Source organism: Loxodonta africana, chromosome 1 (assembly GCF_030014295.1).
Source record: "Loxodonta africana isolate mLoxAfr1 chromosome 1, mLoxAfr1.hap2, whole genome shotgun sequence".
Lineage (NCBI taxonomy): Eukaryota > Metazoa > Chordata > Mammalia > Proboscidea > Elephantidae > Loxodonta > Loxodonta africana.
Window position 1 is genome coordinate 12,029,627 of NC_087342.1, and position 27,334 is coordinate 12,056,960.

The 27,334-nt window shown below is 37.8% G+C and overlaps 1 protein-coding gene and 1 non-coding gene across 13 annotated transcripts in view; one reads left to right on the forward strand and one right to left on the reverse strand.

The window, feature by feature from the left end:
* Positions 1-27,334, reverse strand: part of POLQ (DNA polymerase theta) — a 115,633-nt gene that overhangs the window by 79,297 nt on the left and 9,002 nt on the right. For 9 of the 12 annotated variants that reach the window (XR_010322260.1, XR_010322290.1, XR_010322286.1 and 6 more), the window contains 11 exons: positions 25,868-25,976; positions 23,707-23,926; positions 17,125-17,272; positions 12,005-12,151; positions 9,438-9,650; positions 7,911-8,053; positions 6,278-6,482; positions 5,162-5,304; positions 3,290-3,483; positions 2,203-2,327; positions 721-964 (listed from right to left, as the gene is read on the reverse strand). Coding sequence is in view for 9 of the 12 variants with exons in the window: in XM_064286774.1 (XP_064142844.1) it covers positions 721-964; positions 2,203-2,327; positions 3,290-3,483; positions 5,162-5,304; positions 6,278-6,482; positions 7,911-8,053; positions 9,438-9,650; positions 12,005-12,151; positions 17,125-17,272; positions 23,707-23,926; positions 25,868-25,976 (1,891 nt within the window). In the remaining 3 variants the exon portion in view is untranslated. Of the gene's footprint in view, positions 1-720; positions 965-2,202; positions 2,328-3,289; positions 3,484-5,161; positions 5,305-6,277; positions 6,483-7,910; positions 8,054-9,437; positions 9,651-12,004; positions 12,152-14,447; positions 14,494-17,124; positions 17,273-23,706; positions 23,927-25,867; positions 25,977-27,334 lie in introns of those variants that run through there. The other 3 variants (XM_064286917.1, XM_064287082.1, XM_064286733.1) reach the window with 3 other exon arrangements.
* Positions 1,767-1,873, forward strand: LOC111751454 (U6 spliceosomal RNA). The gene has a single exon (XR_002786573.1). It is a non-coding gene; the product is annotated as a U6 spliceosomal RNA (small nuclear RNA).

Here is a 27,334-nt window from a genome sequence, read left to right on the forward strand (position 1 = left end):
AAAGAACAGCTATAGAGAAAACAATTAACCTATTCCCTTATTGGAAACGCTGGGTGGTGCAAAAAGTTAACACACTTAGCTGCCAGCCAAAACAGTCGAGTTCGAGTCTACCCAGAAAAAAAAAAAGGCACCTCACAATCTACTTCTGGAAATCAGCTGTTGAAAACCCTGCGGAGCACAGCTCTACTTTGATACACATGGGGAGGCCACAAGTCGGAGTCAATTCCACAGCAACTTGTTGGGTGTTTTTTTTAATTCCTTGATTATATGTTGAGTCCAGCCCATTCAATGAATTGGTTGTACATGCACAGACACACATACAAAACAGTCAAGGGATTCTCTTGACTAGCTTTTGAGGGACTAGTATTCCAAAGCACACCTGAGAGAAGTACATTTTAAGGTGTTCTTCCATAAAGAATGTTCTAAGATGAGACGGGAGACATACTGAAAATCAAAATCCACCAAAGCAGAAAGCGTGGGGATGCGTACTTTCACTCAATCCTTCTAGGACAGAATTAATTACAGATTTTAAAAACCTCTTTTAAGTTGAACAATATTAAAGGATAATCCTCAAGGGAAGAAAAGGTGCCACATTTTTATTCCCCTTCAGTGTGTCATAAGATTATCTAAGAGAAAGATATTTTAATACATTATCTATCATTTACAAATTGACATGCCTTTTCATTTAATAATCCTGCGTAGACAGAGGGGCTTTCTTACCTTTTGAAAGGTACGGCATTTTTCAGAACAGCCTCTACCTCAGCAGTATTTGCTCTGGCAAGATCTGCCACGGTGAGGAAGCCGGAAGCATAGAGGAACCTGGCTCGCTGTGCATTAAGCAAGGACACTCGGATGAGGTCACACAGCTCCCTCTGGACACCAAATGTAAGACGCTTCTGAAACTGGGAAAGTAGTAGTTCCATGTTGTGCCAGCCCAGACGATTGGAAAATACTGTAATCATCCCTAGAATATTCACAGAATATTTGTTGAATTAAAAATTCCTTATAGGTTCCACTTTTGTTTTCTTTAGATGCACTTTTTAAAATTTTTTCTATAGGTTGAACTGTATATGCCCCTAAAATGTATGACGGAATCCTAACCCTGATACATGTAGATGTGATCTCTTTTGGGAATACGCTAATGAAGCCATATGGGCGTAGGGTGCGTCCTAAGCCAGTCACTTTTGAGATATAAAAGGAGCAGATTGGGCACAGAAGGGAGCACAAATGGAAAAAGATTGATGCCACGTGGAGATCACCAAGAAACTGAGGAAGGGAAGCTTAAAGAGACAAGGATTTTCCCCCAGAGCGGACAGAGAGAATTCCCCTGGAGCCAGTGCCCTGATTTAGGACTTCTAGTAGATAACAGACCTATAGGGTCGCTATGAGTCGGAATCGACTCGATGGCACTGGGTTAGTCTCCTAGAAACCCTGGTGGCATAGTGGTTAAGTGCTATAGCTGCTAACCAAAGGGTCAGCAGTTTGAATCTGCCAGGTGCTCCTTGGAAACTCTATGGGGCAGTTCTAAGTTCTACTCTGTCCTATAGTGTCGCTATGAGTCGGAATCGACTCAACGGCATTGGGTTTTTTGTTTTAGTCTCCTAAACTGTGAGAAATTAATTTCTGTTCATTAAAGCCAGCCACTTGTGGTATTTCTGTTATAACATCACTAACAAACTGAGACAGTTTTGTTTGTTTTGCTACAGAACTGTATGGTTTAACAGGCCTATTCATCAGTAAATTGGTAAGAAAAGAAAGACCACTGTAGGCTCACTTTTGCAGCACATATACTAAAATTGGAACAATACAGAGAAGATTAGCATGGCCCCTGCACAAGGATGACATGCAAATTCATGAAACATTCCATATTAAAAAAAAGAGAGAGAGAGGCCACTGAGAACTTTGTTTCTTCCTGTGACAGGCAACAAAGAAGGAAAAAGAAAACAGAAATGAAAAGGATGGTCAGCAAGTTATTAAGAAGTGGAAGGGTGCTAAGGGCCAAACATTCAGCTAGCTTCCAGTACTCTCTAACAACGTAACTGAACCCAGACGTTTTAAGCTTTCTGATGATGACAGGGACTACTCAAAATTATGGCTTTAATGTAGAGCCCTACATTAAAACGAAATTTAGAAAAAAAGTAAGATCTTAAACTTGACTTTAAACCAGTCTGAAATAAATCTGGAAACCTTTGTTGAACTGACCTGCATAAACAGCTGCTGATTGTTGTAAAGATTGAATTTGTCCACGATTGCATCCATATTTCTGATTAATTTCCTTTAAGGGAACTTCACTGATTAAATCTAGTAACACAAGACTGGTGAAAAATCTGAAAAAGTAAATCACCAAAAGTAGAGTAAAACATTACTTACGTCTACTATAAAAGTACAATGTTTGTTTCAAAACAATTAAGACCCAAAAAGGCAATAGAGGGTTTACACACCCTGAGAAGATTCTTAATGAGAAAAAGTGAATGGAAAAAGACTGAGATCAATGTATGCAAAGCAGGTTCTGACATACAACTTTTTAACAGCAAAGAACTAGTATCTGTATAAAAAAGATATTTCCCCCATATTTCAATACAGCTAACTAATTTTAAGAAATAAAGCTTGGCTGAAAAAAAATGATGGCACAAAAATTTTAAAGAAAACTTGATATATTGCTATATGCTTATTTAACCATATTTCTATAAAATGGCAGAATCTGAGCTCCAAATCCAGTTTGGATTAACTGAGTAAATGAAGGGTAACAGTGGCATAAAAAATCCAAATTTGTAAGTCGTTATAAAATTTATACTTGACTATATTCTGAACGATACATGGGGTTGCCATGAGTTGGAATCGACTTGACAGCAAATGGAAGCGAAAATATTTTAAGAAAAGTAATTTTGTTAAATTCCAAAAAGCTAACAGCCTGTCCAATTCCCGCATCGGAATCTTGTAATTGGCACTTCCCTACTAATAATGAGTAACTTCTCAAGGTAAAAAAGCATAACCCCAAAGGAAGCTACACTAAGTTGGCAGTTGTTCTGATTCACATCTTCTTTAAGAAAGGAAAGTAATAACATGTTCTGATTTAAAATATCTTTTTATATAACATTGTCTGCTAAAGCATAAGATATAGGTAGAAAGTAAAATAACAATAAATTCAGTAAATACAGGAAATTTTAAAAGTGCACTATAGTCAGCCAAAAGTTTTATTTTACTGACGAAATGACTACAATAAGCTGGACATCTACTGTTAACCAGACGCTGCATCAAATATGGAGAGTCCAGGCTCCGTGATGGTTACCTTTTATGGATGGCCATTTGCCGGTGCTGTCTCTCAGTTCTGGCTACTACCTTCCCTTTCACACAGCGAGCCAAGAACCCTTCTTCAACCCCGACTAACTCCGCTACCCGTTTCATAGAAGTTGGCAACTTCTCCCACAAACAAAAAAATCGGTACCAATCAATAGTAGTCCAATCCTCGAACACTGGTGTAACCTAAAAGGGAAAGCATCCTTCATTAGCTAAATTACGACACTACGAAGGGAGCAAAATTGCAAATGTGACACTTCATACTCAAAACGAAGGTCGCAGGATTTGAAAAAGAGATAATATTTCATTTCTGAGCAAACCTCATTTATCTACAGAACAACTTACAGCCAGGACAAAAGGAAAAGAGGCTGCTAAGTATACAGAATAGATTTTATAGAACCCAAGTATTTTAATCATAGAAGCTTTTAACCTCAATATCCTGACATTAGGTACAATCTTAATGTATTGTATATGGTTTCCAAGGAAAAACAAAAAAAAAACCCAAACTCGTTGCAGTCGAGTCGATTCTGACCCATAGCGACCCTACAGGACAGAGTAGAACTGCCCCATACGGTTTCCAAGGAGTGCCTGGTGGAGTCTAACTGCTGACCGTCTGGTTTGCAGCCATAGCTCTTAGCCACTACACCACCAGGGTTTCCAATTTCCAAGAAAAAATCAGTAAAATGGAAGGGGGAGCTTCTGGGAATAGGAAGAATTAGGCATTCTGGAAGATGACATATACATTGGAGAATTTACTAGAAATAAAGATATGTATTAAATATTTACTAAGATGTCCAGCCCAAAGACTGTCAGCCCTGAGGAGGGTAGTACTATTATCTCTAATTTTGCAGATGAGGAAATGGACTCCTAAAAGAGGTTAAGTACTTTATCAAGGTCTTACAGTTACTGAGTGATGAGGCTGGAGTTGAACTAAGGAAGTCTGGCTCCAGAGCCCAAAATCTTAGCTGTGGTACAATAAATGAGACTTATTCTCAAGGCTGTAGTGGATGAACTGCTTTGATGCTGTTGCTAGACATACTGTAGGACACAGAACTTTGAGCCCATTGTCATCACTCACATATTACACGTTTGCAAGGAAAAAAAAAAAAAAAAAAAGCCCTGCCCACACATATTCTCCTCTCCTCACCTTTATATAGTGTTTTTTGCTGAAACACATTTCCTGATAAGCCTTCTTAACTGAGGATTTCAGTTGTATCCCTACTCGTTACTTATCAAAATGCATGTATCTGCTCTTAATTGAGCTAGCAGCTTACCTGCCATCTTGGAATCCGTCAGTCTCCACAGCCTGTGAGTCAGAGCCCAGCTGTTTGACCTGCCATCTTGTATTCACCAGCCCCCTGCAGCTACATGAATCAGGAGAAGCCTGACACAGGGACTTGGGACTTTCCAGTCTCTACAACCACATGAGCCATTTCCTTGATATAAATCTCTCTCTATTTATATATTTATATGCTTTATTGGTTTTGCTTCTCTAAAGAACCCAGCCTAAAACATGTACCAACCTTTGCTTGAGTTTTATATTATGATCTTGTTTTTAATTTCTGGGCATCCCATCATCCTTTGCTGTTCTCTTACATATTGTAAAATATATATATATTTCATAAAGCACCTCAAATCATTTTTGAAAGGAGGTTGAAGATAGGTGGGTAGGTAAGCAGATTTTAAAAAGTCACTAGAACTTTTAGCTTTTTACTTTAAAACAACTTTATTCTCTATTCTCACCACTACTTAGTCAAGAAAAACAAACAAGATGTTCCATAAGGATATTTATGATCCTCAGAATTCTATCTATGTATATTTTCCCCGTTTTCACAAATAAAATAGTGAAGAAATCAGAACTTACCAAATAGAGTATATGCAGGTCATTCTCTAAAACAAAGCTCTTCATTGCTCTTTGGAGGTCAGCAAAAATATCTAAAGTATCCACTGGAGAAAGCGAAGAAGAAAGAGTAGCCGAACCAAGATGGGTTGGATGATATACTTTTCCTAGTTTGGGTATGAGAAAGTGGGGGTGAACCAGTGGGGAAGCAAATGTTTAAAAAAGTAATTAAATAAAATTAATTAATTAAACTATGTAAAACGAATAAAATAAAATTTAATAAACAGATAAAATAGTAAGTGAATAAAAAACTAAATTAAAATAAAATATAACTAAATAAAGTAAAATGACTACATTACGTAAAATAAAGGCAATAAATAAAATAAAAAGTAAAATGATAATTATAAATATATAATTAAATGGGTAAAATACATTAAAAGCATAAAATAATTAAATGAAATAAATAACAATTAAAATAAATAAAATTAATAGGATTAATTTAATAAATTAGTTACATAAAATACTATTAAGTACAAGATTAATAATTCAATATATTAAATAAAATACATAGCACAAATAAAAGAAAATAAATTAAAAATAGAATTATAAAGTAGACTAAATACATTAAATATACTACATGAAAGTTAATTAATTAAAATAAATAAGTACATAAATGAACGAATAAAAATAAATAAAATGCTGTCTTCGTACATTCTGTAATAAGCCTCCCGGGTCTGGTAAATTTAGTCTTGTCCAGGGCATGGACACGTACGAGCAGGCTCTCTGCCGACAGTCCGAACACAATGCTAACTTACTAAAAATGAGTTGATACGCTGTCTGAAGAGGAAACCCTGGTCGCGTAGTGGTTAAGTGCTACGGCTGCTAACCAAGAGGTCGGCAGTTCAAATCCGCCAGGCGCTCCTTGGAAGCTCTACGGGGCAGCTCTACTCTGTCCTGTAGGGTCGCTGTGAGTCGGAATCGACTCGACGGCAGTGGGTTGGGTTTGGTTTACACTGCCTGAAAAGTCAGTCCCCTTTATACCGCTTGGACAGTTAACTTTCCTTTACTGAGTAAAATTTTATACACTACGTCACTAAAGATGAAAAGGTGAGTAAGTTGCAACTGAGAATTCACATTCACCTTCTGTCCCATCACCAGCTTCCGAAACTTGAATGAATTCGTTCTCTAGCAGCCACCTCACGCACGCCTCAACTGCTCCAAGTTGAACAGAATCCTGATTTCTCTGAATTCCCTGCTTCCCTTCTTTCATACTTGCGGCCAAGAATGTGCAAGAAGCATAAGTTTGCATATCTTGTGATGTACTTGCCACTCCACCAACTATTATCTGACAGAAAAGGTTTCAAAATTTCTGTAACTTTTTATAAGACATACAGGTAGTCATTATTTTGTTAGAGAAATAAAGTGATTTTGTTCTCTTAAAATATTCTCAGAATCTTAGAGACTATTAGCTTTTCCATCATCGCTCACTGAAAATGTGGATAACACCTACTCATAACGTGAAAAGTTTTCTTTAAAAATAGATACAACATAATCTCATAACTAAAATTACCTACCTGAAATTTCAGAACTAACAATATATTTAAAGGAGGTATTGATGGCTACTGGCTACAAACTAAATCAATTATTTTCATCCTTCCTTCAGAAAGATGTAGGCAGGTAGGAATGTGAGTATTGAATACTTTCCTATCTACCCAGAAGGGGGCAGTGGGAATAGGAAAGATGAGGTCATCTGTGCCTTATGGATATCATTTTCTCTCAACTATGCTATTACATATACTAGCTTGCCCTTGTTTATTTCAGTTAATATATACTGGAAACATACCAAATTGTCATAAACAGAGTTATTTGTTTTATTGACCACAATATACAGTTTACCATAATTTTTTAGTATTAACGATATTTTGATTATTTCTCGGTTTTTTTGTATTATTAACAGTGCTATAATAAACATTCTTATATAATTAATTTGATGTAATATCACAAATACGTCCCTAGGTAAAATTCCTAGATGTGAAATTGCTGGATAAAAGAGCATGTGCATTTTTATAGAAAATGATGAAATTGAGTTGACCTGCAAAAGAGTTTCAGCAATTTATGAGAGTGCCTACTGTCCATATCTTTACCAATACCCTACGTTATCAAAGATTATCTTTTTTTTTTTTTTCCAAACTGATAGTTAAAGGGAAAAAAAAGAGTATAGGTACAGGTACCAGTACCATGGGCACAAATAATGAAGCCAATACCAGTGCATGCTGGTATATAAATAGAGAAACTTCACTGGACGGATACTACGAAATACTTAACAGTGGTTAACTTTGAAAACTCTGAACAGGAAGAGGTTTTCCTTTTCATGTTAGCTTTTTCAGGATCGTTAGACATTTTTAACCATGTGCATTTCTAACTTATTTTATTTTAATGTCAATGGGCATTATCTGGTTGGAGGAATTAGGGTCCATTTTGTCTTTTTTTTTTTTTTTTTTTTAATTTAGAAAGTGATAAAGATATTTTAAAAATAAAAAAGAACCAACTGGCATTTGAGTTTTAATCCACTGTTCTGAAGTGGACTGATACACTATGTTATGTTAAACTCCAGGGACTAACCATATAAAATGGAAGAGATTTAGATTCAGGAAAGCTAAAAATATAACAATCTTATAAAGAAACACGAGGCTAAGATTTTCACATGCTAAAGTTCTGCCATTTTAATATAGGAGCAAAAGAGCAAACGGTAATTTAGTAAACTCTCTCTTACCTCCAGAATAGCTCTTATCATGCTGGCAGTTACTTCTTCTCCTTCCTGTCTTCGTAGACAGCTACGAACAGGTTTTAGAGATCCCTGAAGTAGAGCTATGCCTTTTGACTTCTCAGAGTCCTTACAAACTAAGATACTCTCGCCTACAATGGAAAAAAGCACCCATTTGCCAAATCCCAACTCATTTCCATAAGATATCCACTGGAAAGAATTTAAGTTGCCTTATTTGTTGAAAACAAGATAGAAGATGATAGCGACTGGTCACAGAACTATGGCTAACGTCTTTATTTTCTGAACTTTGGTTTAATCCTTACTATTGAATAATTAAATAATTAATAAAGATACTTTGAAAAGTATTAAAAAGACACATATAAAGGGAAATTATTATTAATTCTACATGATGATAATATAAATTCAAAAATATTTAAAGGTGCCTACAATTTCCATTATAATATTTATGAATCTGAATGCTTTAGGTTCCTGTGACAAATGAACATAAATATGTGAAAAACATATGCAAATATACGGAGTACTGAATTTTGGTTTACAATGATGGGAAAATAGCATAGATTAAGGGCAGGGCCGCACAGCCGACTAATGTGCTGGCCGTCAATAAGCTGTACCCCTATAAAAAGTTGAATTGGAAGGATATAATCAATGTCACTGAATGGTAACATGTAGAACCTTGAATTGGTGTATGTTTTTGCTGTCTATATTCTCAACAACAAAAAATAAACATATACAAATATACAATTTATACAAGCGTAAATTATTGTGACAGTTATGACTAAAGGAAAACTTTTCTTTCCAAAACTGAATCTAACAGTAGGAGAAAGAAAGCAGGTAAATACAATGTTCAAAAAACAAAATGAATGGCATTTGTATTAGAAAAAAAGAAAAAGAAGAGCGACCCTGTAGGAGAGTATACAAAACACTCCCAGCAAAGAAAAGGTACAGATTCCTAACACTGTCAAATTGATTGAGAATCAAGATTTAATAAAGATAATACCCAAAAAACCAAACCTGCTGCCATCAAGTTGATTCCGACTCATAGCGACCCTATAGCACAGGGTAGAACAACCCCAAAAGGTTTCCAAGGAGCGCCTGGTGGATTCGAACTGCTGGCTTTTCGGTTAGCAGCTGTGCTCTTAACCACTATGCCACCAGAGTTTCCATGATAAAGATAAGGGACTATAAACTTGGTGTCCACTGGTTACTGTCTTACAGCTAATGTGTTAAGAAGTCAGCCTGATTAACATAACACTGAATCATTTGACTAAATACACAGAATAGTTAATACAAAAGAAAAATCGTAATTCTACTTATAGTCAATACAAGTAGATACTCAATGGTTGATGATATCAGAATATTATAACTTATACCCATTATACATATTGAGTGAATCCAAAAAGACGGCATGAGACCACTGGATAATAAAGAAATATAAGACGAGAAATTAGTCAAATTTCAAGTAGACCGACACTGTCCTTTGGCAACGCTATTACAATTAAATTCAAACTTACTTACCCACTGTGTCCACTCCTGTCCTCCCTGCACGACCAACCATCTGCTGGTAAGTAAGAACATCTAGAGACCGACCACTGAAAACAGGAGTCCTAATAATCACACGCCGTGCAGGTAAATTCACCCCAGATGAAAGGGTAGATGTTGCTGCCAAGACTCGAATGAGGCCTTGACGGAAGGCTCCTTCAATGATATCCCTCTCTTCAAAAGTAAGACCTAAAAAAAAAGGAGGTCCCAGTAACATAATATTTCTTTGCGAAATTATTTCACTTGATCACTAACAAATATATCTGAGAGTCTGCTACAAGTATGTAAAGATTTCTTTAAAGCTATAACAGCTGTAAGGAAAGAAGTCATCACAAGTCTATCTATTCAAGACCATAATCTGCCACCCCTTGTGCACTTGTGTCTCATCTTCCAGGCCAGAGCCCAGCAAGCTTTGTCTGTAAAGGGCCAGTTAATAAATCTTACAGGCTTTGTGGGCCAGATGGTCTCTGTTCCAACTTCAAACTCTGCCTTTGTGACCTGAAAGTGTTTGGAGAACAAATGGGTATGACTGCTTTCCAGTAAAACTTTACATACAAAAGTAGGTAGGGGGCTGAATCTGACCAGCAGGCTGTAGTTTGTTGACCCCAGTTCTAGAGGATGAACGCCTCGAGGGTAGGGGCATGACATGCATCACTGTATCTTCAGGGCCTATCCCACACAGCGGTCAGGTACATTTTTTACGTAAATAAATGTGTGATGAATAAACACATGAGTAAATGAAAAATAGCATACAGAATATGTGCTCATCTGGCTCATTTTTAATTTCATTAAAAAATCAGGACTCACCTCTAGTTTGTAAATTAAGTGGAAGATCCGCTGGTGTGCATTTTATTGGTATGCATCATATATTAAGCATATTATATCGTATTGTATCATATATTAAGCATACTATATTATATTATATCATATATTAAGCATCTTGGATATCATATATTAAGCACCTTGGATATAATATATTAAGCATATTATATCATATATTAAGCATACAACATAAATATTCTTTTGTTCATGTATCTTAGTTATCTAGTGCTGCTATATTAGAAATACCACAAATAGGCAGCTTTTACAAACGGAAATTTATTTTCACACAGTTTAGGCAGTTAGCTGTCCGAATTCAGGGTGCTGGCACTAGTGGAAGACTTTCTCTCTCTGTCAGCTCTGGAGGAAGGTCCTTGTCTCTTCTCAGTTTCTGCTCCTGGGTGATCCTCATGTGGTGTGGCATCTCTCTTCCCCCATCTCTGCTCTGCTCGCTTGTTTAATCTCTTTTATATCTCAAAAGAGATTGACTCAAGATATACCCTACACTAATCCTGCCTCATTAACATAACAAACAGAACTCATTCCCAAATGGGATTATAGCCACAGGCTTAGAGGTTAGGATTTACATCACATATTTTGGGGGGCAATAATTCAACCCATAACTATATATATATATATATATATATATATATATATATATATATATATATATATTAAAATTTTTTTAATAAATTGACAGGGTTAAATTCCTCATCTTAGAAACGATATATCCTTAATCATATCCTTAGCCGATATGGTCGTGGACTGACCACTGCCTGCAAGAAGTTCTTCAATTCAGTGACTGTCAAATTCCTTGAAATTCTGACCATCTATCTGTGATGGTTAATGTTATCTACCAACTTGGCTAGACCAAGATTCTCAGCAGTTTGACAGATATTATGTAATCAGCCTCCATTTTGTGATCTGATGTGAGCAGCCAATCAGTTGAAAGCCAATCGGTTTCCTTGGGGTGTGGCCTACATCTAATATATGCAGACGTTCTGGCAAAGCTCTCTCTGGATCCTGCATGTGACTCTTCATCCTCTCACCTCCAATTCTTGGGACATAAGCCAGCAGCCTTCCACCTGACCTGCCAATTTTGGGCTCATTTTTTTTTTTTTAGCCCCTGCAACTACATGGTCAGGAGAAGTCTCCAGACTAAAGTCTGACCCATGGATTTGGGATTTGCCAGCTTCTACAAATGCAAGAGCCATTTCCATGAGATAATCTCTCTTTAGAGAGAGAGATATATATGCTTTAGTTTTATTCCTCTAGAGAACCCAGTCTAAGACATTATTTGTTATATTTTTTAAAATCTATAGCCCTCTCAAAATACAATAATTTATAAAATTAATTTCATTTTTATATGCTTATAAGAATATTTCACTACCTCTTAGAATAAAAGACGCTCAATGTTGCATAAAATTCAGGGTAGCAAGTACCACCCTAATTTTAGTGAAAAAAGTATAGACCAGTAACAATATTAGAATTCAATTCCCCAATCATCCAAAAACCTTACATCTAGTACTTATATACTATACAAACAAGTATACTTAAATGTGTTTGTTTTACTCGTTTCGTATCAATTACCCAGTTTCTTATAATGAAATCTAAAGGTATTCATTGTCACTAACAAGAAATGGAATGCACACCAATATAAAAATGAGGAAATGATGAGGTTTTCTTGGAGAGGGCTTTTTAGTAACAGTGTAAATATGGAATACCTGCATGATGAAATGCTACTCCCCATGGCACCGTTTTTTGTAACACAGAGTCCAAGCCTGAAGGCAAACGTTTTAAGTGATCCATCACTTCCAGGAGGCCCTTTTGGTCCAGAATGACTGGTGGACATTCACGTGGTTTTACCATGCCTGTCACAAAAAAATCATCAACAGTATTCACCCCTGGTCCCTTTAAGTGCTATTTGCCTAAGTCCTGATACAGCTAAGTACGCGGGTACAAGTTCCAAAACTACTGCATATTATAGTCACCTGGTTGCCATGAGTAGGAATTGACTCGATGGCAACAGGTTTGGCGTTTTGGGTTTTGGAGATCTTCAGAAGATACTGATCCCCGACTCTTGCTGCAAACATTCTGATGTAATTGATGTGCAGCGTGACCCAGCATCAGGAATTTTAAAATCTCCCAAGGTGAATCTAACGTGCAGCAAAGCTTGGGAAACACCTGACCAAACCTACAGGAGGGATTGAAGGAACCAGCTATAGAAAGGAGGTGGCTACAAGTACTGACCACTCAAAGCCTAACGGTCAAATAGGCCCTTGCTCAAACTGTGCCCTACCAACCAGCAGCATCAGCATTACCTAAAAGCTTGTTAGAAATGCAAAATCTCAAGCCCCACCCCAGACCGACTAAATCAGAAATTTTTTTCTGATTCATAGCCACCTTAAAGTTTGAGAAAAATTGAAACAGACTATAAACTGCCTGTGGGCAAGGACAGTATTACATTTCTTTATGCATACTACAACATTTAACCCAATGCCTTCTAACATATATATTTATTCAGTTATAACTACATATACAGTAAAATCTGCGAAACCCAGAACCTGTGTAAGAAGGAAACCTGACAGAGATGGAAAACTCAAATATTTTCCACTAAAACAAACAATAGAAAAGCGGTAAGACTGAACCTTGTCAAAGGCAGAAAACTCGTGAGACCCAGACCCAGAAAAAAAAGCAGTCCCGTCGAGTTCCAGTTCTCACAGCTTTCACTTTATGTATGTGTTGTGTGTGTGTGTGTGTATGTATGTGCCTATATGCATCTATACCTACACGTAATATACCCCAATGCCAATAATATATCTTCTATATGTTTTATTTGATTTGGTTGATGTAAGCGGGGTAGGGAATCCTTTAGTCTTTCATTAATCACCTTAAAGAATACATTCCCAATACACTGTAGAAATGTCTGAGTATGGTCTCTCTTTGTCAGCAAGTAGCTAAGCTGCATGTGTTAATAAGAGGTTTTTGGGAAAGGTAGAAGGAGAAACTGTGGGTGACTCCAGGAAACCGTATGTGCCGACTCCCTGTGTGAACAAAGTATGAAGTAGAAAAATAGAAATGCTGTCCACACAGGTCTTCGAGTCAAAAGACAGCTAAAGAAATACAGCTGTGATCTCTTGGTAGTAGATTCTGGGTCCAATCAGTTGTCTAAAGTCAAGGGAGCTAGATATAGAGTCCAGCTCAGCCTAAGGCAGGAGTAGGAACTGACAAACTAAAAACAAAAACCACCTGCTCTTTTGGGTGGCCAGGAAGCTCAGCCTGGACCCAAGGTTAAACTAGAGGGTTGGGAAGAGTGGGCCCCAGTCTACACTTACTTACAATATATCTAGAACCAACGAATTTCTAAGCAGTTCTTCACAGTTTAAAATACTTACACCTCACCCGCAGGATAAATGTTCACACTCCTTAGCCGAGTAGCAAAGCCTTCCAAAAGCTGACTCCTCGTTTCCCATTTTTCCCCAAAATCCTTAACTAGAATGATTTCCTCAGTATTTTCAAACATATCTTACTTAGTCCCTTCTCCTGACCTTTGCCCTTGTAGTTCCAATGACCTGAATGCCCTCCCCTTACCAATCCAAAGCCCACTCACAAAACTTGTGGCAATTATCTTAGCTCAGGATTAGCCCGTCTTCCTGGCACCAATCTGGTAACTAATCACACATTACCTTCTGTTGCTTGCCTCTCTGTATAGCCTTCCTCCCAAGTAAGATCTCAGCTTTCTTGGAGACAAGAACGATTTTTTTTTTTTTTAAAGAATTTCCCAGACTTTTGGATTTCTGAACTACTAAAACTTTTCTTAAAATATGTTTTTTAGTTGTTTAGGCAAACCGTCCTTAAATTTTTGAGGACCCATGTCATGGTTAAGGTTATGTGTCAACTTGGCTGGGCTGTGATTCTCAGTGGTTTGATAGTCGTATGATGCTGTGGTCACTTCCACGATGAGATTTGATATTATGTGACCACCTCGATGATGGAATCTGCTATGAGTAGCCAGTCAGTTGAAACGGAGTTTCCTCGGTCATGTGGCCTGCACTGAACATAAGTGGATATCCTGACAAGGCTTGTGGGCTTTTGCTCATTCTGGATCCTGCAGCTGGCTCCTGTTCATCTGAACTCCGGTTCTTGGGACTTGAGCTAGCAGCTTACCTATGGTCTTGTCTGCCGATCTTTGGAATTTGTCGATCTTCACAGCCTGTGAACAAGAGCGCTGCTTTCTGACCTGCCAGCTTTGGGTTCACTGGCTCCAGTGGCTATGTGCATCAGGAGAAGCCTCTATTCTGACCCACAGACTTGGGACGTGCCAGCCTCTAAAACTGCGTATAAATCTCTCTATGTGTATTTATATGCTTTACTGGTTTTGCTTCTCTAGAGAATCCAGCCTAAGAAAACTCACATAAGGTTGTCAAAGTTTAATTTTTCTAAATAAGGACAATTATAAAAAAAAAATTACCAGTATGTTAATTTCAAAAGACACATTTTAACATCAAAAAATTAGGAGGGATGATTTCAGAATTTAAACTCCAGTTTTAAGAAAAATTTGCTGACTTGCCTTTATTTTTCTAGTGAAAACTTCATCCTAGACCAGCTCTATCCAAGGACTAGCATTTGGGAACTACTACTATAAATCAAGATAATAGGACTGCAAAAAAAGACAATAAAAATGATTCTGGTTATTAAGGAATATAAGTCATCATGGTACATCTTATAGACTTTGTCATGATACAGAAAGCATCAATTAAGAGGGAACAGCAAAAGAGATTATAACGTTGGAACAGGGCCTAGCCCACATAAACTTCAGGCAAAGTTTACTTGTTAGAGCTAGGTTTGTCTATCAATCACTTGCCCTCATGATGCTGCTGGGCGTAACAAAGTAATAAAAATATCCTAATAGTCTGTGATTAGAACTGGGCTCTGTCTTCCCTAAATTTATCTTGGGCCCCAAGGGATTATAAGCTAATAAAAGTGATAAGGAAACAATGTTTGTCCTAGAATCAGTAAAAATATATACTAATATTTACAGCTATATAATGGATCACTACTCAGCAACAGAAACAAATTACTGATAAACATAACATGGATGAATCTCAAAACATTATGCTGACTGAAAGCAACCAAACACAAAAGAGTACATACTGTATTACCTCATTTATATGAAACTCTTTTTTTTTTTTCTTAGAAGAGGTACAACTAATCTAGAGTGACAGAAAGATCAGTGGTTGCCTGGGCTGGGAATGGAAGGAGGAGACTGATGGTAAAAGAGGAGAAGATAACATCTGGGCATGATGGAAATGTTCTATATCTTGATTACAGTGGTGATTAAACAGATTAAATATATTTGTTAAAACTCATCAGATTATATACTTGCAATGGGTGCATTCTATTGTCTATGAATTATACCTCAAGAAAGATTTTTAAAATACACATGTGTGCATATGTATATGCATGTGTTTATGTGTGTGTATATGTATGTATGGTTCATTTTATAAAACTCACACATTCCTTTGGAAATATGAAGAAAGCTATGTTTCCTTCCCCCAGAAAAAATGAGTATACATGAAATTTTGCATTCAGTTCAAGGGCTTCAAAGCTCATCGATCCCAGATGAAGAACTTTAGTATATAACTGTATAAATCCAGTTTTCTAAAAAAATTAAAATTATTAGACAATGTACACATTGTCTATAACAAGGACAAGGAGAAGATTAGAGTCACAAAAGCACGGTTTTGTAAAGAAGTGCCCAGTGGGCACATGGTGGCAATGATGAAAGCCATGATTTGCTAAGATGATCACTAATATTACCTTCAAGCAAAGGTACTAATTATGGGGTGGGGAGGGAGAGAGAAGGGTATTTACTAACTAGATAGAAGATAAGAATTATCTTAAGTGAAGGAAAGGACAACACGCAATACAGGGGAAGTCAGCACAACCGGACTAAAACAAAAGGTAAGAAGTTTCCTGAATACAACCAAACACTTCAAGGGACAGAGTAGCAGGGGTAGGGGTCTGGGGACCATGGTTTCGGGGGACATCTAGGTCAAGTGGCTTAACAAAGTCTATTAAGAATATGTTCTGCATCCCATTTTGGTAAGTAGCATCTGGGGTCTTAAAAGCTAGCAAGTGGCCATCTGAGATACATCAATTGGTCCCAGCCCACCTGGAGCAAAGGAGAATGAAGAACACCAAAGACACAAGGAAAATATGAACCCAAGAGACAGAAAGGGCCACATAAACCAGAGATTTCATCAGCCTGAGACCAGAAATAGATGGTGCCCAGCTACCACCAATGACGGCCCTGACAGGGAACACAACATAGAGTCCCTGATGGAGCAGGAGAAAAGTGGGGTGCAGAACTCAAATTCTAGTAAAAAGACCAGACTTACTGGTCTGACTGAGACTAGAGGGGCCCCAGAAGACATGGCCCCTGGACTCTGTTACCCCAGAACTGAAAACATCCCCAAAGCCAACTCTTTGGACAATGATTAGACTGGACTATAAGACATAAAATGATATTCATGAAGACAGCGCTTCTAAGCTCAAGTAGATACCTGAGACTAAATGGGCAGCTCCTGTCCGGAGGTGAGATGAGAAGGCAAAAAAGAGACCAGAGCTAGTTGGATGGACATGGGAAACCGGAGTGGAAAGGAGGAGTGTGCTGTCACATTATAGGCAGTGCAACTAGGGTCACAGAACAATGTGTGTATAAATTTTTGTATGAGAAAGTAACTTGAACTGTAAACTTTCACTTAAAGCACAATAAAAAAAAAATTTTTTTTAAACAAAAGGGTACTAAGTATGGATGCTTTCATTTCCATCTCTAACTTACCCTCAGCTTGATGGTGTAGATTATAAAATTCTCGGGCAATGATATCCGCCAGCTTCTCACACCATTTCTTTGATGGGCAGAAAAGTAATACTGAATGGCTATCAAGGACGGTTTCATAGCACAAACTAACAACATGGTCCTCATCTCCCTAAAAAAAGAAAGAAAAATAGTAATTCTAGTGGAATTTTAAACTATTTCACGTCAGTTTAAAGTCACTTCTCTTGTTTCACGGAGAAGGTTTTTTCTACCCAAGGCATAATAAAGATCAGTTACAAAGTTGATAACAAAACAAAGAAAAAACAAAAGAAGAAGAAAAGAAATGCGTTCTTATAATGCGAAGTGAAAAGGAAATATTTGCTATTCATTCAACTAATATTTACTAAGCTCCAACCCTAGGAAATGGGGTTACAATGGTGAGCAAAGTCAAGGACCTGTCTTCAAGGAGTCTATAGTTTCACTGGGGAGACACGTTGAAGTACTAAACAAATAAGTGTAAAATACAACCATAAGATATACTGTTAAGTGAGCTTTATGGTGTTTTAAGGCCTCATATGAGGTAAAATCAGCAGAAGGATCTGAGAAAACAGTGATTTAACTGGAGATGAGGGGAGGCATTATATCAGAAAAGGTAACTGGGTGATAGAGAAACCATTTGAGGCAGAACAAACAGCATCTATGTAGGCCCTGTGGTGGCCCAGTTCAAGAAACTAAAAGGCCCGTGTGCGTAACTGGATAGATTGATTGATTCATCTATCCATTCATTAAGGAAATATTTACTATGTGTTAGATACTGTTCTAGATACTGGGGATACATCAGTGAACAAAGCAGAAAACAAACAAACAAACAAAAAGCTGCCCTCCTAGAATTTATCCTCCAGGAGGAGGAGGTAGGTAATTTAAGAAAAGATAAGTAAAACACACAGTATGCTAAATTTTGAAAAGTATTAGGGAGAAAAATGAAGCAGGGAAAGGAAAAAGGGACCAGGAGTGGGAGGATATTATAATTTACACAAGGTGGCCACGTAAGGTCTGAGAAAGTGATATTCGAGTAAAGGTCTGAAGGTGAGAGAGTAAACCTGTGAAGATCCACTGGGGGAAAAGCAATCCAGATAAAGAGAACATGAGAGATGGGAGACTCTTGGCATATTAAAGGAACAGCAAAGAGGCCAGTGAGGAGGGACTGAGAAGGAGCAGCTGTAGGGGAAAGAGGCCCAGGTGGCACAGTAGACAAGCATTCAGCTGCTAACGGAAAGGTACCCACCAGCAGCTCCGCTGGAGAAAGATGTGGCAATCTGCTTCCATAGAGACTACACCTTTGGAAACCCTATAGGGCTGTTCTACTCTGTCCTTTAGGGTCACTACGAGTCAGAACAGTAGTAAGGGAAGTAATTTCATGTAGTAGATGAGGTGAAGGAGTCCCTGAATGCTTCCAAAAGGTCATAGCTGTGGAAACCCTATGGAGCAGTTCTAGTCAGAACACATGTCCGGTCTTATGGGTCATTATAAAGATGCTGGCTTTTATTTTAAATGAAACAGGGATCCATGGATAATTTTTTAGCAGAAGTATGACATGTATGCTGTTCATTTTAAGTAGGTCACTGGCTTCCAATTTAAGTCTAGACTGAAAGGGACAAGATCAGAAACAAAGAGATCAATTAGACAGCTATTTCAATAATCTAGATAAGAGTCGAAGAAAGTGGCTTCAAACAGCACGGAGGCATAGACATGGTAATAGAAGAAATGGATAAACAAAAGAGCAAACAAATGAGTTTACATATATATTTACTAAGGTAATCAGGGCATAGTCAAGTGAAAGTTAAGGACAGAGGACTGCCCTCTTTTCCTATCATAATATAAACATTTCCTGGTATATCTGATTAACATATATTCATATATACACTCTCTCCTCACTTACTGACATGGTTAGGTTCCAAAGACCAGGTCATTATAAGAAATCAGCATTATATGAAAATGGAGGGTGACCACATCAGATCACAAAATAGAGGATGACTACATCATTACATAACTGCCAAACCACAAGTTGACTCATAGCCTTAATCATTACAGCCAACATTACTTTTGCCCTACACCTTGACGTTCATGACTGCTGTACAGACGTACATTGTTAATGCTCAAAATAGTTGGATAGATTTTTTACTACTGTCATAAATGCATAACGTTGGATAACGAGACAGTCGATAAGTGAAGAGGTGTGTTGTTGTTGTTAGGTGCCATCAAGTCGGTTCTGACTCATAGCGACCCCGTGCACAACGGAACGAAACACCGTCCAGTCCTGCACCATCCTTACAATCATTGTTAAGCTTGAGCCCATTGTTGCAGCCACTATGTCGATCCACTTCATCGAGGGTCTTCCTCTTTTCTGCTGACCCTGTATTTTGCCAGGCATGATGTCCTTCTCCAGGGACTGATCCCTCCTGACAACATGTCCAAAGTATGTAAGACACAGTCTCACCATCCTTGCTTCTAAGGAGCATTCTGGTTGTACTTCTTCCAAGGTAGATTTGTTCCTTCCTTTGGCAGTCCATGGTATATTCAATATTCTTCGCCAACATCACAATTCAAAGGCATCAGTTCTTCTATGGCCTTCCTTATTCATTGCCCAGCTTTCACATGCATACGACATGATTGAAAATACCATGGCTTGGGCCAGGTGCACCTTAGTCTTCAAGGTGACATCTTTGTTTTTCAACACTTTAAAGAGGCCCTTTGCAGATTTGCCCAGTGCAATGCATCTTTTTATTTCTTGACTGCTGCTTCTATGGGTGTTGATAGTGGATCCAATTAAAATGAAATCCATGACAACTTCTGAGGAAAAGGTTGTTAGGGTTGGCCCATTCAATCATGTTCCTGAAGAAAGCTGGTATTCTCAGAAGGTGTTCTGAGCTCTTTCATACTCATTTCCTACCAGTAAAAGGGGTGGGGGGGGGAACACATATATATTTTTATTCATTTCCTATCACTAAGAGGAAAAAAATATATATATTTTTACTCATTTCTTCAGTAAGAGGAAACATACTGATAGGAAACTACTATGAAAGAGCTCAGAAAGCCTTCTAAGAATACCAGGTTTCTTCGGGAACATGAATGGGCCAACCCTAGCTACCTTTGCAAATAAATAACTGTTGTTACAAGAAAAGAGAAATTTAGAGTGCGGACCATGCCTTCCCAATTTCATGCCTTCCCAATTTCAGACTCTACCTTTACTGTTGGGCATGATACAAGATAAGGCTGGTAGGCTGGAAGGTAGGTTGTGGTCAGATCAGACAATCTTCTAGGCTGTGCTAAAAATGTTGGTCTTTATCCTAAGAGTAATAAGAAGCAGCTGAAGTGTTTTAAGCAGGAAACATATCAGATTTGCTTTTTAAAAAAAGACCACTCAAGTTTGTTATGTGGAGAATGGATGGGGTAGGAGGAGAAAGAGAAGATGCCATTTAGGAGGCAACTACTGTGATCCAGGTAAGAGATGAAGATAGCCTGGATTAGCATAGCAGCAGAAGAGGTGGGGGTAAATGGACAGATTCAAGGCATATTTAGGAGGTAAAATTGATACAACTTGGTGATAAATTGTAGGGGGAGGGAAAATGGAGGTAGCAAAAACGGTGTTTGGATTTTTGTCCTGTGGCAACTGTAAGAATTATGCATGCCATTAACAAAGGGAAAACGCGGTAGAACAACAGGTGTGAGAGTTAAGATAATGAATTTAATTCTGGACATAGTTTGATGTTTTTAAAATACCTAAGATACGTCACGCAGCTGGGCATGTAGGGAGAGATTTGGGGCAGCACGGAGGCAGAATCTAAAGGGAAGGTTATTCAAGCAAACGAGGAAACACGAAAGGCTGCTCTTTAACCTCTTCTGTAACAGTGAGTACAGTGGGCCCTGCGAGGAGCTGTAGCAGATGGTAAGGCTATCTCAGAAATCCCTTTTTTTTTTTTAATTCCTTATGATAAATCCAGGTTATTCCACCTGCGCACCGACCCACACACACACACACACACACACACACACACACACCATTACTTCACTATTGACTCTCAGCCAATATATAAACAATCAAACTTCTTAAAAACACAAATGACTTTACTGTATCTTAAGAGGGAATCAGATCCACTTGACTTGTTATGGTTAGTTTCCTGATACATTGCATATTAAACACAGGCTTCTTCCTCTTCCCAAAGACCTGATACACCCTTCACTCAGGAGAATCCTTCATCCACAGTTAATAGTATTGGACTCTCCAGTAACACCTACAGAAAGCTGGAAAGAGTGTCATTGCCAGCTTTACGACGACCAAAAAAGCTGGAGAATCTGAAAATTCACAACTTTTCTTGAACACACCAGAGAGCTGAGGTTGTGGCACAACCAACTAATCCAAAGAGAAGCAGGACAAACCCACTTACAGGCTCTTCTCCAAAGACCTCATGAAGGGTGCTCATGAGAAAGACTGAGGGCAGACCTGAGAAAGCCTCCTTTGTGGTGTAGGCTTCGGGGAGGGGAAATAGCAGCCACTGCCTGAAAGACACAAACCCCCGCACAGATCTCTCCCCTATGTCCTCTACAGAACAAAAAGCTTTAAGTTTTAAGGGCAGCAAATCCTGTCCTACTCAGGCCATAAAGACCCACTGCAGCTGAGGGGACAGAACAGGAAAAAGTCCCTCTACTCCTGAGGAAGAAACAAGTCCTGGACCCAGATCATTAGACCCCCTGCTGCTGGGGGGGCAAGCCAAAGACAATAGAATGGCATCTTTAAAGAGGTAAATGGAAAAAAAAAACACTCAACTCAGAATTCTATACCAGAAAAAGTGAATTCTATGCACTTTAAAAAAGACGAAGAAATAAAGACTTCTCAGACAAACAAAAAAGGGAGAAATCATTACCAGACCTAAACTACAAGAAACATTAAATGAAATTCTTCAGGCAGAAAGAATATGATGCCAAACAGAAACTTGGGTTTACAAAAGAAATGAAGAGGGCTGGAAAGGTATAAATGAAAGTAAATAGAAATTAATTTCTTTCTTTTCTTTTTTTTTCTTTCTTGTTTTTAATAGTTTTAAACCAGAGATTGGTAAACTGTGGTCTGCAAGCCAAATTTAGGCCACTGTCGTTTTCCGAATAGCCTGTGAGCTAGGGATGGTTTTCACATTTTTAAACGACTGGGGGAAAAAAACAAATCAAAGGAATATTTTGTGACACGTGAAAATTATATGAAATTCAGATTTCAGTGTCCATAAGGTTTTGTTGGAATACAGCCATGCTCATTCATTTGTGTACTCTCCATGGCTACTTTCACAATACAACCACAAGGGTGATTAATGGCAATAGAGACTGTATGGTCAGCAAAGCTTAAAATATTTGCTATCTGGTCCTTTACAGAAAGAGTCTGTGGCCTCTGCTGCAAAAGATAACTTATTGTCTAAAGAAAAACAGTATCAATGTATTGCGTATTCATCACGTATGTAAAAGTAAAACGTATGACGATAGCACAAATGAGGAGAGAGGAATTGTTTTAAGATTCTTATACCACGTATGAAGCGGTAAATTATTTGAAAGTCGACTGGATTAAAGCTGTATGTTATAAATCCTAAGGAAATCCCGAAAAATTTTTAAATAAGTATAAATAATAAGTCTATCATAAAAAAAATACTCAATTGATCTAAAATCAATTGTCTTGCCAGCTACTAGAGAATACAAAAGTCCAAAATAAATCTCAAGGCAACTCAGTAAGATTCCATACCAAGTACGCAGAGTCTACAAATGCATAGCTATGAGGTACCGAGAACTCACTCCTCTTCCCAACCCCAAACTGATAATTAGTTGTTTCAGTTCTCAGAAGCACAAATCTGCATAAAAACAGATGTCTCATTCCACACATATACATGAATCAGTTCTTTAACTTTAAGGCTGAAGAATCAGGCTTAGAAAAATAAAATACCATCAACTAGAACTTTTAAAGTGCATTTAGAGGTGTGGGAAAGAACTATCATTTGTAAAACCTTCTAGATGCTAGACAAAAAAAAAAAAAAATCATATTACATTCTTACAACAACCCTGTAAGTATTATATTGCATTTAGTAGATAAAGACACTAGGTTCAGAGAGGCTTTGTGATTCAACTAATACCACAGCAATGTTAAGTATCTCGATTAAGTATCAGAGATAGGTCTATCAGACTCTAAAAATTGTTCCTTCCACTCTACTATATATGATGCATGTTGTTCGCCAACAGGTTAATCTTGCATATTAGCATTTAATGTAAACTAAACCATAAGAAAATCTTTCCCCAGTTAAATAAAAAGTCTAGAAAATTCTCATTATTATTAGTTTATAAGATTAATCAGGAAATGATAATCATTTAAATCGACGGCATTTCCTCTCTCACCAACACCACCAAATCTGCAAGATGAAATTGATTAGCTCAATGTTAATATTCCTTCTAATGGATATATAATGCATATAAGTACTTTTCCATTCCTAATTTCCATAATTCAAAAATTAATAACTTGCTAGCAAGTACAATCAAACAAAAGATACTTGTAGTAGTGATGTAACAATATTAATTTACCTTCACTTGTAGCATGGGCTGAAATTCTCTCACAAGCTTCATTGAAGAGTCATAGATGGAACTGCCAATTTTTATTGATTCCAAAAGTGGCACAGGGCGAAAGTCGGTGTGATAGAGCTCAGCATTCAACCAGGAAGCCACCAGCTCCAAATTAGGAAGAGTAGCACTCATGCCAATAATCTGCACAGCATTAGGCTGAGGACTGGCTAAATCTGCCTGGCTGTGGAAAGCAAACAAAAATAACGTTAAAAGATAGAGTATTAATTACAAATAGTGCTGGGAACAATTTTCTTGGTCATGTCTTTTGGTGTGCACATACATGCTTTTCTTTTTGGGTATATATATATATATATATATACATATATATACACCTTGGAATAAAATTATTGGATCATAGATTATAATTATCTCCAATTTTAGTAGATAATGCCAAGCTGTTTACCAAATAGTCTATATCAAAGTAACACCCTATGATCTGTGTGTTCTATTGCTCTGCATCCTTGTCAACATTTGGTATTGTCAACCTTTTTAACGTTAGACATTATGGAGAGTATGTGGTAATGTTAAGGAGCCCTTATGGTGCAGTGGTAGGTGGTCCAAACCCATCATCTGCTCTGTGGAAGAAAGATGTGGCAGTCCGCTTCCATGAAGATTTACAGCCTTGGAAACCCTATAGGGTCTCTATGAGTCAGAATCGGCTCAACAGCAGTGGGTTTGGTTTTAATAATGGAAACTAGAAGACAATGAAGTAATGCCTTGACTACTTTGACAGAAAGTATTTCCAATCTTGACTTTTCTACCTAGACAATACATGAATTAAATGTAAGACATTTTCAGACATACAAGGCCTCAAAAAATGTATATACATATGCCTTTTCTCTGGAAGATCCTGGAGGATATCTCTACAAAAATGAGGAGATAAACCAGGAAAAAGACAGATGATCAAAAAAAGGGGGCTCTGACTCAAGCAGAAGACAATGTAAATGAGTGATGATGATAAAGGGAGAGCCTAAGATGATTGCTATCTAGCACATATGTAGATTAACCTATCCAGGCTGGAGCAACTCAGAAGGCTATAGGAGAAACTTCTTTACTAAGATGAAACTGGTAGAATAGCAAATATGTTGAAATATATTGGGTGGAGACTGACATAACTGGGGAGGAGGTTGGGAACAAATTAGTGAGAAGTCCATAGAAAACCAAGCCATCAAACAAAAAAGACTATCATTAATTTCAGAGAAAACAAAAAGTCATTTAGAAAAGCAAAAGCCATCATAGCATGCTACGTGGCTCAGTTGACAAGAGTTCCTGGGTGGTGCAAACAATTAACATCTCGGCTGCTAACCAAAAGGTTGGTGGTTCGAGTCCACCCAGAGATGCTTTAAAACAAAGGCCTGGTGATCTACTTTTGAAAAATCGGCCACTGAAAACCCTATGGTGTACAACTCTACTCTGACACACAAGGTTACCATCAGTTGTAATCGATGGGAACTGGTTTTTTAATAGTGTAACGGTGAATACTGATCTAAGCAAAATTATGACATAATTATATTTGGACAGCAGAAATGATGATGATGATGATGAGAGGTGGAGAGAAAGGCTGTAGGGCCCACTTTGTGGGAGGAGTGTGGGTAGGGGTGCATAAAGAATATAAAAAAGGACTGGATCTTCATCTTCTGTAGTAAGAAGACGATTGATAACATCTAAAACTAAAAACTCGAGTAGCTGCACTTAAAGATAAGGCCATAAATAAAAAAATTAAAAGGAAGTAAAAAAGCTTAGAGTTGAAACTAGTCACCTCTGGTAAGTGGGGGTGAAAGAAAGGCTGCTTTTCAAAATTAGCCTTGACTACTTAAATTATATGCATGTATAATTAACACGTCTTTTTCTTTTTTAATTACATAACAAATACCAAAACTAGATTTTAAAAAATCTAGCATAAAAGTATGTTCACTGAGATCAAGCAGAGCGAGCAGTCAGAAATTTAAGAACGTTTACAGAGTAATCTAAAATCAATCTCAGTCTGAAGTACTTCTTTTGGGACGGATAAGGAAAGCTCTGCTCTCCAGCTTCCGTTTAACTACTACTTGTTATGTACTTATGGGACACTTTCTCAATACCGTTTGGAATCTCAAAAACCCAAAGTTATTCCAGTACTCACCAAGATGCTGATTTCTGAGTAATATAGCAAACCTTGGTCAGCAGAAGTTCCAGCAGATATCCTCGGTGAGGGTCTCCCAGCATATGCAGCTCATCTACAACCACCGTTCCTAAAAGGATTTTCCAGACACCAGGTTTTACAGAATTCTACAGTTCTGAGAAGACTTCTAAAAGACTCAATGTTTTATCTTACACAGTAAGTAATGGTCATTACGATAGATTGCAGGTTGACGCAAATTTCTAACCATAAAACAAAAACAGGACTCTACGCAATGGACAATTCTTTTCCAAGATGTTTCAGATGCCATGGGTGGTACTCCTACAATATATTTGGTCTCTAAAAATCAATTATTTGCTTACTCTGGGCTAACCAAGCCAGGGAAAACTGCCTCTCGTTACTCGGTCACTTCTAAATTGGCAGTCTTGTAGAAATGAATATACAATGAAATATCAAAGACATCTATGTCAGTTATTCGGTGTATTGGCTTTTCTGTGGGAAAACAATCAGGGCAACCGTCCTCATGTTAGCAAGTTGCTTGGAAACACAGAATAAGATCAAGGAGAAACACATGATTTTAACAGATTTTTTTGTGTGATTATGGTAGGCTACTGAGTCACCCTATTTCAAAACGTAAGTCTGATCATAACCCTCTTCTCCACTACTTGGAGAGCTGGCCCAGTCTATGCAGTTGGAACAACACTCAGTAATTAGTGAAAATTTAGTACCAACCAATACCTTCTTTAGTTAAACATCATTGCCAAGTGCACTGGTGTCTCCCCCATAAACCCCCCACCTGCAAAATCAAGATCTTTCAGACTATTTCCTTTTGGCATGTGATGCCCCTTCTCATCAGTAAGCTATCTGAGTCACGGTGAGTTATTTCAACATTTATTGGTTTATCCAAAAAATATTTGGTTAGTGTGCTAGACGATGTACTAGGTTCACTGGATATAACACTTAACATTCAGTCTCAATCCTCAAAATATTTAAAGTCCAGTGGGAGACACAAGTAACAAGAGAATTCTGATACAAATTGATGCATGTAATTTCTTTCTACAGGCTTCTAGAGAGCTTTTAATAACCGTCCGTGTGTTATTAAACTTTACCATGGTATTTTAAGCTCAGCAGCTAACTGAGAATTGTTGCTGCTGTTGCTACAACCATTTTATTCCTGTTGCTATCTCTACACAGTGGGCCCTCCACAGTGGTTAAAAATAATAAAACCATAGGTTGGAAAACCTTCCTAGAGTCCTAGAGTCCCAAGCTCAAACACAGTGTCAGTTTCTGTGGCTCTCCACCACTTCCCTGCTAAATGGTAGCCTCTGGGTTCAGGCGTAATCAGGACATCATAGCCCCAGAGTATGACAATAAATACACAAATATGCTGATTGCTGAGATGGTAAACCAAAACCCCACATGCTTCCTTTTATTCCTGGTAAAGTTTAGCCAGGAAAGAAGCAATAAATG